This window comes from Ctenocephalides felis, unplaced genomic scaffold (assembly GCF_003426905.1).
Source record: "Ctenocephalides felis isolate EL2017-DRISC unplaced genomic scaffold, ASM342690v1 CF-g0.4_SCAFFOLD_03571, whole genome shotgun sequence".
NCBI classification, from domain to species: Eukaryota; Metazoa; Arthropoda; class Insecta; order Siphonaptera; family Pulicidae; genus Ctenocephalides; species Ctenocephalides felis.
Window position 1 is genome coordinate 56,803,591 of NW_020539725.1, and position 12,375 is coordinate 56,815,965.

Consider the following 12,375-nt stretch of genomic DNA (forward strand, 5'->3'; position numbering starts at 1 on the left):
TAGCAAATCTTTTCGCGGTCCATAGTCACTTATCCTAAGTCGATAATTGTAAATATGCTCAGTCACACATTTATGATCATCTTATTTAGAGAAAGTTGATGTTATGCAGTAGGTAACTGGTTTTTTATTGCCGTAAACATCTCGACACGATTTATTATATAATTTGAGGTAAAAAACTGATCGAGCTTAACTTGGGTCATTGGCATAGTGATACCTCTAACTCTGTGATCTAGAATCTAGATTATGACATACATATAATGCGCTGTAATTAAAAGATTGCAGATAGATAATTTGTTATTTCCTAGGTAATTAAATGGTGCGTGCATGTATATGACTTATGCTATATACTTAAAATCTCAACCGATCTGTGTCACTATTTTGTTTAAAAATTGTAATAAATATAGTTGTTAAACATTTCATTATGAAATTGTATTCGACGTTTTCTGTACACATGGCCAAGCAATACAAATTCCTGGATATTATATTTGTATCTAATGGTTAAACCATTTCTGAATAATTCATTTTTTTGCAGTAACCGTTGTACCCTTTCTTAGTATCTTTCACCATTTACAAACAATTGAAAATGTTTGTACTTGAATTTAGTAATATTATAAAAATTGTAAAGGAATAATTTTTTATAAAAGACCATTCCAATTTTTATCAAAATCACTTGATCTCCTTGTGAAAGTAGTTATTTTAATTAGTATGTTGAATTTGTTGTATTTTTTTTTAAAGATAGATATTTAAAATTAATACTATCATAATAAATTATAACCAAAACCAAATCGAGCTAAAAATCCTGAAAAACAAAATATTTCTGTTAAAGATCGTTCCAATTATCCAACTATTGGACTACAATAGTTAAAGTTGCCATTGACTTTTAATCGTTAATTTAATTTAACACGTTGATCGCCATGTCCAGTCATATGTGTCTGACACTAAGAACTACATGAGCCATTTCTGACATACTAGACTCTAGACTTTGGTAGGAGAAAAAAGATTTTAATATAGCCATGTTAGTAATATACTGTGACATAAAAAAGCGTTTTTCTAGGAATTTGGCAAAAATTTTTTGATACATTACTATCTAATGAAGTTACCATGGCCCAAGTCTGATATTATCGTGGTGATTAACGATAACTAGTGCATGCATCGTGCCTTAAGGCAAATTAATGAAACTCCCGTACGAAAAATTAAATTTTTGAAAAAAGTCCATTTTTTAGAACTCTGAAAAATAGATTTTTGAGACTTTTAATTTTTTGAAGAAAATGACCATTTTCAAAAATTTGATTTTTCTATATTTTGGAAATTTTGAAACTTTTTTCAAAGCAATCGCGATACGTTAGCTTATTATTAAAATATAATACAATATGTGATAATTTGATGTGCATATGTCTAGTCGATCATTTTCTGTCCGCCAAATAGACCTGCCTTTCCAAAATTTCACCAGTCCAATTTCATTTCATCAACACAAATAAAATATTTTTCGAATCATTCAAATTGGACGCTCGTTTCTCTCATAAATTAAATAAACATTTTTGGCACTTTTTGGCCCGTATCTTGTTTTTTGTAGCATTCAGATTGATTGATCCGTGTTCTCGAAATCGTCGGACGAAAAATTGTTTCCGCACATACACACACACACAGATACATCCATTTTTGCTGAGGTATGCCAAAATGTTCAGAAACCTCTGAAACGTAAAGATATATAAAACTTTTCATTTTTGATTTTTTTTTGCGATTACTATAACTTACCCTACGGAAGTTAAAGTTGTATCCATATATACATACACACACACATCAATTTTTTCTGAGATATGCCAAAATGTTCAGAAACCTTCAAAACGTAATAAAATGTAAAATTTCTCAATTCGATTTTTGGACGATTACAATACGGGAAGCTAATGAAGTTACTATGACCCAAATTTCAATAATTTAATATTTTTTCAAAAATAGATTCTTAAGTTCAATAATATTTCAATAAACTATAATCGAATCGATATTTAAATGAAAATTGTTCCAATTTTTAGGCAGTAGTTATTCTTGTTAGCAAGTTCAACCCTAGAATGGTATCGCGCTTTTTTGTGTACAAGTGATGTATTAAACGTCTTTTGTATATACTTTGTGATATCATCATAGGTTATTTAAAAAAATATGCAACTTTGATTTAGTAACAAATAATCTTTTTAATTTTTCAAAATTTCCATAACAAAAGTACTGACACCATTCATTATTGTATGCATGTATGCCTCGGAGGCGAACAGATACCGTTCTAGGGTTAAATAGTTCGAAAAATTAGATACTTAAGTTTAGATACCTAAAACTCAGACTTGAACATTTCTAACAAAATATATTATCGTCCGATAGTTTTTTAAATTATTTATTAATATTTATTTATTATCTTCCAGTGGACGATGCAATGGGTCGCTACGGGTCAGCATTTCTATGGGGCGATGGATATTGGACAGGCAGCGAAGCACTTTGCTCAAATATTCACGACCCTCTCAACAACGATGAAGAGATACCACCGTTTCCCATATCCTTCTACATGCTCAAATTGCTGGTCAATAAAACCGTAATAACTCAGGTTAGACCCGATAATATATTAGATGAACTTAAGATAATACTTCATTCCTTCTAAAGGGATTAATGACCCTTTAGAGATAAAATATAGACTATTTAAGCTTGTTGATATTTGTTATGAGATATCAACCTTTTGCATTCTAAGCATATTTTCATAACTATTAATATAAGAAATATCTCAAAATTAAGGACCAATTGAAATTTCCAATGCATTAAAAACCGACCTTCAAATTCAATATCCATATCATCAATATCTATTAGTTCCCTAGAAAAATCTATTTCCTCACTAATGAGTATAGACAAATTCCGAAATTCACTTGCACAATTTTTAGTATAATCCATTGCAATGGAATTCCTATCACGAAAGTCACGCCAATTTCATGAAATTTAAGATTCACAATATCTTCTTGTGAAATTTAGAAATAGCGCATACCTTGCCAAGTAAGTTCTTCAGAACAAAGATCAACATTGGTACACATACCTCGGTGATTACCAATAAGGCGTTATTAGTTTTGACATTACATGTAATGTGATGAAACTGAAGATATTTATAGTATGGAAATATATACTTAGATGATTCAAATTGAACCAGGAATGAATGATTTATAGAACGGTAAATATCTATTGTAATTTAAAAGAAATTCAGCGAGGAAAAAGTATTGTTGATACCTATTTGCAAAAAAGGATGAGAAAAATTTGTCAACGTTTCGTCAGTTTCGTCAAAATCCTTAAAAGAGATTTGATATTCGCACTGATTAATTTCATGATATTACATATATTATGTGTTGGCATCCAACGTTTAATTGTCCAATTTATAATATTTGTTTTTTTCATATTTTAACAGCAATCAGAACCTAACGACCTAAAGGGTTGGGCTGAAACGTCTTACGCCTTAGAAGTATACCAATAGGTAACCCAATGGTTGATCCATCCATATTTGATTTTTTTGATGCAGCAAAACCTGGGAAGGGATATTTTAACCAGGAAACGTATTTAAGATCTAGAAAATAGAAATCAATGTAAATAAAAATACAATTTATTTTCACTATTATAATAATGGCTGCTCTGATAAAAAGCTTGTTCATATTGTAAGGCAACTTGTATCATTGGTATATTAATTTATGAGGCAAAAGTTGGTTTATATAATTATCAATAATTTAGCAAATCTTCAAAAATTATATGCATTTACATCATAGCATTGAAAAAGTTTATTGATACCTTTATCAACTGATTGAAATTGGTCTATGATTTTAATTAAATTTAGTAATTTATTTTACTAAATTAAATTGCATTGTTAACGTCATTTCAAAAAAATTAAAAAAGCAATCGACAGCATTGCAATATAAAAATCTATTATTCTTTGCATTTATTACCTACAATGTATGAAGAAAAACTCTCTCGTTTTATCGTTTCTGCAATATCTATTTGTTATGACTTTGTATAGAAGACTTTGGATGGATGGATTGCACAACGTACGTTATTCAAATGTTACAACAAGAATCCATAAACAATAATGCCTCGAGCGAAACATATTGAGTTGTAAATTACTCATTGAAATTTTTATTTTTAAGTATCGAGATTGGCAACGTTTATTCTTTACAAGTTTTACAACGTATTCCAATATAAAATTGTTGGAAAAGAAAAACCTATGTATGAATATATTGACTATATAGTGTATTGCAAAATTCATGACTTGAAATAAATTAACTTTTAATATCCCTGTTGGACTAGATTTAGTATAGAAACAGTTTCTTATATTAAATCTATAGAGTTTCTTAATACTCTCGTCATGGAAAAGTGTCAGAATTTTGTCTATTGACGATTATATTCATCATGCGTATAAAGCAGTGACTATGGACTATTGACCATTTAAATTGCAGTTTTGAGAAAAATATTCAGAAATATTCTGAAGCTAAGAGGGTTAAAATACATAGCTGTAAGTAACATTTTACTTAAAAAAAACTTCTATGAACTTTCACATGGGTAAATGATTGACATTATCAATAAGAATTGAGATACATCTATGTAGCTAAAAAAAACTGAAAATAAAATTTTTTACGATGTTCGCTTGATAGCAGAATTATTGAATTCTTACTTTCATACTTATAATATTTCATTGAAATTTTCAGAAAGAATCCTGAAGAACTTAAATATTCACTACGACTTATCATCACATTGTTTAATAAATATCATATATAACTTTGGTCTGATCCTTATATGCGAATCAATAAAAATAAGCCCATCTAGAGAAATTTTTTCAATGTCTATGGTTTCTATATTTCTTTTCTAATTATAATCAAATTTTATTATTTCAGAATCAAGAACGGACAATCCATCTAGGAATGTGTCTTCCGCATTCGTGTACTCCCGAAGAAGTCCACTTTGTGGTAGACGAAGTTACCGCAGATGGTAAATTCAAACTTGAAGGAGTCAGATCGCCTGCACATTTGTATTTTGATGTATGGCAGGATAATACATTCTGCTTATTATGGTAAATATGATTATAGATAAGAAACTAGGTATAAGTGGCATTTTGTCGTTAAGGGAATGTGCATGAACTTTCCCATGTAGAAAATAGAGAAGATTGACATCTATTTCAATACTTGAAACAGTGATATTATAATTATATATCATTGGTACAAAAATTGGTATAATCAACCAACCAGAAACCAAGTTTTTCCAAAAATCAATCATCGCATTAACAAACTGACTATTTGAATTTGTTTTAAATCGGCTAGAATTTTCTAGGAAAACATAGATGAAGAAAAGTTTCGGTCTTTTATTAACATAACACAAATCAATAATTAAAGCTAGTAATTTTTTTGGAAATTTACCAAAAAATCTAAAAAAAAACCTGATTTCGTGAGTTATGTTTATCATATGCTTATATTATTTTATTGTTGTTTACTAAATTTATTATTAAAGTTCATTGTATATTAATCGTGTCACGGACTCTATAAATGCGACAGCTCATATAAATGTATATAATTTTTTATTTGAAAATAGAAATAAATCACTAGTTGTTACATGCACGCATATACGTTTTGTTTGTAGGTTTAAATTGAATACATCAAAAAATTAGAATGTGTTATTTCATTACGGTGTCATAATCAATTTACATAGAAAAATTAGGTTACTTTTATTAACACTTCAATAAAAATTTGCAATTGTTTACAATTTTAGTTCAATTTAAAATATTCCAGAAATTTAATATTAAAACAAACGCTAATATGGATTTGCATCTTAGAGACTTAGATAGAAAAAATTAAAACTGGCTTTTGCAAAGTTCTCTTTTTTTTGATAATTTTTTAAATATTTAATATATATTGGTCTTAATGCGTTGTGCAGAATTAACTATTGAGCAAGTATTAGTAAAATTATGAAATTTCTTTTTTAATTTTAAACTCCATTAAAAAGTTATAATTAATTTCCAATATAAAGTTAAGATTCGTTTTTACCATAATTCTACATAAAAACTTGCCCAGGTCAACATTTAACTATGTTATTCGTTAACAAACAAATTTAAATATCGAATACCATTGATATGATGTAACAGATAAACAACAGAAACTCTTTTACATCAAATGTGATAGTTACATTTCTAAAAATTTACACTTTTTATATAATTTTTTTGTATGAACTAGACGTGTTATGCAATGCGGGTTTATTTAAAAATTCCGAACAAAAAATAACTCGTTATGCAAACTTCAACAAAAACAACATAGACCTACTTTAGAGTATGAAGTCCATCATAGTAAATTGTAATTGTAGTTTAAAAAAAATAATCTTGATAAAACTACATAAGTAAGGACTTTGAAATATTGCAAATTAGATTGATCGGTGGCCAAAAGCCAAAAAAAATCTAGCACACCACAAATATATAAAAAAGGGCAAATTAATACCGAACCCAAGCCTTGACTCATGTGGCCACCTGTGTTGTATTTGTTTTAAAGCTTAGAAATAAAATTAATAAAATAATAAATAATTTCAGAATTAAATTATAAGTAATATCTAAACAGATTTTTTTTTTGTAATTTCATCTTCTTAATTTATGTAATTATTTCTTCTAGCGCCGCCTGCGTTGTAGTATCAGTTTTACTAATTTGTGGATCAGCCTATGATTTATACCTCAGAAAAAGGAAGGCTGCCAAATTATCGGAAAAGGATGCAGGATCTGATATCGATTCAGCAAAATATAATAATTTATGTGATTCAGGACAAGTCACTTTGGAAATCAATGGAGGACTCAAAGAAACCCAACGTAAGGATCAAATTTGATTATGTATTGCTTATTGTATATCCAAAAGTAATTTAGGAATAGACTCAAATTTATCTATGAACCGTTACCTACTAACTGTGTTTAAAATTATTTAGTGGCATATGATTATAATGATCTTTGGGTACTCATTAATATAGAATATTAATTCATTGAAGTGTTTCTAGATAAAAAACGCGTCTATTGCGAAAATAATAACAACCTTGAAGAAGATATGAATACTCCAGATGTAGCAATGAAAAAGAATCACCCAGTCAGAAGTAAGTATACATATTCAATTATTATCATATTTTTGATTTCTTATGAATAATCAAACTCAAAAGTTAATTAAAAAATTATTATAAAACTAGTTGGTATTAGTATTTTGCCTTGAGGCAAGTTACATCAACTTCCCGATATGTGTAAATAATCGATTTAATCAATAAAAAATAAATTAATTTATGAGTGAATAAAAGAATTCCGAGTGGATTTATTACACATAATTGAAAACAAACGAACACGCTGACTAGGAGTATTTTCTAAAAGCAAATTTTCAAAAATCAATAATTTTTATAATTGATTCAGTTTCCGTAAGACTTTAATGGTTTAGTATGTTCATCAAGACCAAGTACTCTATCGTTATACTATGTAAATCGTCTAGTTTTAATTTTAACAAACGCCAAAAAACTATTCATTTTCTCAAACTTTGATGAATTTTAAAAATTAAACGACTTATCGTAAGAGCGAAATATTTCAGTAAATTCCATAAGACAATGAATTATATCGCCAAAAGAAGTTCCATAAAAATAGTCTTAATTTTTTTTTCAACAGTTAATCACAAGAAAACGGCTAGGTAGATTTTCACCTAAAACTAATCAGTATCATTCCCAACTAATATCTTTCGAACAGTTTTTGATTTTTTAAAATCGATTCGGTATTATGAGCTTAAATGTGGACGAAAAGTTTAACACTTTTTTCCAAATTACAAAAAAACGACTCGGTAGATCGCCGCTCAAAACTGAAAAACAATAATCCTCATCGAGATACATCGAATGGCTTTTAAATTCCTGAAATCGGTCCAGGCGTTTATCAATTTCTGCAAACTTTGAAAAAAAATTAAAATTAAACGACTCATCGTAGAACAAAATTGATTCAAAATTGCGGGCTAAAACGTGGACAATTTTTTTTCACTTTTCTGCGAATTACAAAGAAACGGCTTGGCCGATCGTCGCACAAAATTGATAAACGCTAGTTCTCATCGAAATAAATTGAATGGCTTTTAAATTTTGAATCGGTCCAGTCGTTTTCCAAAAAAAACGTCGATTTACGGCAAAAAATTTGTTCACACACACACATACTTTTTCCAAATTTGGTCTCATTCGAATCAGAATGGCTTGAAACATCGAGAAAACATAAAATTAGCGAATCGGATTTTTTTATGAAAACATAAACTTCGCTTTCGGAATAGTAATAAACCAGGCGTAGGTGAAATTTTGCCTTACAAAATGTTGTAATACCTTCCCGATATGTTCAAATAATGGACTTTATAAATAAAAATTGAGATTAAGCAACTTCTAAAATTGTTATGATAAAAATTTGTAATTAGACTTGGTCCAATGTTCAGTTAATGAATTTTCATAACTAAACCTCATTTCCCAGCCCCATAATATTTTAGAATGTTCGTTGAGATCATAAACTATATCATCATTCATATAGTATCATCAAATAGCTTTTGAATTTTTGAAATCGGTTGTAGACACAGACGAAAATTTTTGCTAACAAATTTTGGCTAACATACACACACATCTATTTACTTATAATAAAATAAATAAAGTTCATAAGTGAATCATTCTGCATATTTAAATAAATATTATCTTCTGTTTCAGATATTTTCTCCGAATTACTTCTGGCCTTCTCCGTGCCAACCAACGTCGCTTCAATCTGCGACCAGACCGTCGGAAGTGATACCCTGCCCACCATCCATGGACTCAGGAGCATTTCAATGGCCTGGGTCATCTTGGGTCACACTTGCATCGTAGCATTTAAATATGCAGATAACCCGGAATATAGAAGATTAGTGGAACGAGAACTTTTGTTTAAAACAATAACTAATGCCACATATAGCGTGGACACGTTCTTCTTTATAAGGTACCTGATATATAAGATCACTTTCTGATCAAATCATTTGATTGCAATATATTATACTCAAAATTAAGATGAAAACCAGGTGCTCAATTTTTTTACAAAAATCAAACCTTTATACATATAATAATAATAATAAATGGTAGTCTGCCCGAAGGCAGGTCTATGGTGTGAGAACCACCACAACAATTGATTTCCTTGCCCTTCATCCCATTAGCACTATTCTCTATACCCATATTTTTTATGTATTTTTCTTTCCAAATTTCTGTTTCCATGCTTCTTGATCATGTGCTTCGGTTTTCAGTTCCCTGTATTTTTATACATATATAGATTATTAAATGTCTTTCATGTTATCTAATATTCTTTTTGCAGTGGTCTCTTGGTATCATTTCTCTACTTCCGAACAAACGCCAAAGGTAAACTGGACAAACTTATTAAAGGCAAGAATTGTTTCGGAGCTGGTGTACTCCAATTCCTAGGACTTTTAGCATATAGATTCGCCAGGTAATCAGAATTAGCTGAAATACTAATTAGTGGTATCTAAAAAATTATAGCTCTATTACCAATTTGCGTATTTTCAGATTAACAGCTCCTTACTTGTTCGTTCTGGGCGTAGTAGAAGTCACAATGAAATGGTTTTACTACAACTCATTGTTTGAACCGCCTACTTTAGATCACATAAATTGTGCTCAATATAGCTGGAGAAACATACTATACATCAACACTTTGTTCCCAGTCGAGGAAATGGTAAAAATATTTGCAGTAAAGAATAACACCAAAATTTCCTTAATTGGATTGTTTATATTTTGTAGTGCATGCTTTGGAGTTGGTACTTGGCTGATGACACGCAATTCTACGTTATTGGATCAATTATTTTAATTATTGCCACGAGGTAAGTAGTAATAAAAAAAGAAAATAAACAAGCAAGCAATTAGTTTATTTTTAAATTGTGTTCTCGCAGCCACTTAAGGACGGCATTTTCTGGTTTGGTAATTCTCATGATGTCTTCGTGGGTGACCACTGCCTTTATTGCTTACGACAGTTCGCATATTCCAAATAGCAATGATCCATTATCACAATTTGATAAAATCTACGACAAACCGTGGACCCGTTTAGGTCCTTATTTAGTTGGAATGTCCGTCGGTTGGCTTCTGTTCAAGACTAATTGCAAAATCAAAATGCCAAAGGTAAGGATGGAATTTGAGAAACAAGGACTATGAGAATCATTTCTTAACAATAATTCCTTTTCCTATTGTTATTGAATAGGTGGTGGCACTTATCGGTTGGATATTATCAGCAGCTGGAATGCTGTTTTTGATTTATGGCCTGCACAATGTTACTTTATCAGAAATTACATCTGCAGCCTATAGTTCCCTATGTCATACATTCTGGGCAGTATGTTTAGGATGGATTATCGTAGCGTGTTCTACTGGATATGGAGGTAACTTCTAGATAAAATCGATTAATTCAAAAGTTCGATTTATAGTTTGTTTACGGTGATGTTTGGTTCTAGGTGTTATAAATTCAATTTTATCATGGACGGCCCTTTACCCATTCAGTAGAGTAACATATTGCGCATATTTGATACATCCTATAATCATTCGTCTATTGCCAATGTACTCCGACGCTCCATTGCATCTAGGAAAATGCGCTGTGGTAAGTTAGAACGTATGTTTGAAATTTAGATTTTATAATTTTTTTATACATTATATATGCAGTATGTATTTACTCCTCGCCAAAACTTTTATTTACTTGAAATGATTCCGCGGATGTAAATCACACTAATTTTAATAGTGATATATTCACTGCAATTATATGGTCGCAGATTTTGATTTTTTATCTTTCCGTAGGGTAAGTTCTAGTAATAGCAAAAAAAATCGAAAATAATTTTTTTGCATATCTTCACGTTTCTAAGGTTTCTGAACATTTTGGCATACCTCAGAAAAAATGAATGCATGTGTGTGACTGAAAAAAAATGATGTATTCATTGTTCAAAATTTATGGAATATTAATTTTTTTGCTCAAATATTCAATTGTGGTACGGGAAGTTGCCTTAAGGCACGATGCCAATCACCACTAGTTAAAAACTTCATCAAATATCTGATAAATCGATGTGCATAAGTCTAGTGTTCATTTTTGACCACCGATTATCATTTTTTTTTACATTTTCCTCTGTATCTCCGAAATCTCCGAATTCATCATTTCGTCAATACAAGTAAAAAATTTTTTGAATCATTCGAATCGAAGAAATATATCCTAAGATGGATTCATTCGGCACCTTCTGCTAATGTAAACTTTCTCAAGTGCTTTGAGCGATAAGATCCTCACTGTAAATTTTATGAACGATAAAATATATAGTGATCATAATGATCTATTTGAAAATGTACAAAACAATTGTTGTAAATCATTGATAAATTTTTATTGATTACTGATTTTTTTCCTCGAATATATAATTCTGGTACGGGAAGTTCCAGCAATTTGCCTCAAGGCACGATGCCATACACCACTAGTTTTATTATTTCTATTATTATATTCTAGATAATTCTATATCTTGGACAAGCAGTAATGTCCTACGTTCTGGCATTTGTGATATCCGTTTCCTTCGAAGCGCCAGTTGTGTCCATGCTCAAAATTCTATCACCAAATCGCAGAAAAAAGTGTTAGATCTGATGTGATCAGTTCCAAATAATTATTTTAGATAGATTAAGTTTTGTTGTAAGATTTGTATGTTTTACAAAACGTTATTTATAAGAGACTGTTTTATACAGAAATTGTTTGTGCTATTCGCGCGTCTTGTTTTAGTTATTGTTATAATTATTATTAAGAATGAACGTGAAAATATTGGTAAATGATAGGATGCATTCATTGCTAAATTCTTTTATATCTATATCATATCAAAGATTTACTTGAAACACTGAAGAAATATCTGCACAATTAATAACTTAGGATTATTTACAACGAGCAACAAAAACCCATTTTTATTGCATTTATTTCAGGAAAATTTATATTTTCCTCTGTTAAGTGAAATCAACTTGTGAGAAAGTTGCACTAATAAAAATACTCTTTATATATTTACAAGTATAATTTAATGATAAAAATCGTAATACCCGATTGAGTATTGAGAAAAAATTGCAAATTATTGTAAGTAAATATAATTAATTATATGAAAATCCAAATGAAGTTCAAGATTATTATCCAAAATTCAACAAATAAAAATACTTCCAGTTCATACTATTGTGTTTACACAACAGTTCATCGATGTGTAAAAAATATAATATTTCTTACACATGCAATATTTGAAAAGGTTATTCAATATTATGTTACAAGACTGATATGTAGTCTAATTATAGCAAACTTGAATTTAAAAACGTTGCTAATGAGTTACATATTTATCA

The 12,375-nt window shown here is 29.6% G+C and overlaps 1 protein-coding gene across 1 annotated transcript in view; it reads left to right on the top strand.

Annotated features, from left to right (window-relative positions):
- LOC113386342 (O-acyltransferase like protein-like) overlaps nucleotides 1–11,644 on the top strand; it is a 36,345-nt gene extending 24,701 nt beyond the window's left edge. Inside the window, exons 3-15 of the mRNA XM_026624128.1 lie at nucleotides 90–108; nucleotides 2,409–2,575; nucleotides 4,899–5,074; nucleotides 6,654–6,844; nucleotides 7,018–7,119; nucleotides 8,725–8,986; nucleotides 9,353–9,484; nucleotides 9,562–9,727; nucleotides 9,793–9,872; nucleotides 9,942–10,167; nucleotides 10,247–10,421; nucleotides 10,494–10,636; nucleotides 11,519–11,644. Coding sequence (XP_026479913.1) covers nucleotides 90–108; nucleotides 2,409–2,575; nucleotides 4,899–5,074; nucleotides 6,654–6,844; nucleotides 7,018–7,119; nucleotides 8,725–8,986; nucleotides 9,353–9,484; nucleotides 9,562–9,727; nucleotides 9,793–9,872; nucleotides 9,942–10,167; nucleotides 10,247–10,421; nucleotides 10,494–10,636; nucleotides 11,519–11,644 — 1,965 coding nt within the window. The remainder of the gene's footprint in view (nucleotides 1–89; nucleotides 109–2,408; nucleotides 2,576–4,898; nucleotides 5,075–6,653; nucleotides 6,845–7,017; nucleotides 7,120–8,724; nucleotides 8,987–9,352; nucleotides 9,485–9,561; nucleotides 9,728–9,792; nucleotides 9,873–9,941; nucleotides 10,168–10,246; nucleotides 10,422–10,493; nucleotides 10,637–11,518) is intronic.
- The last annotated feature ends 731 nt before the right edge of the window (nucleotides 11,645–12,375 follow it).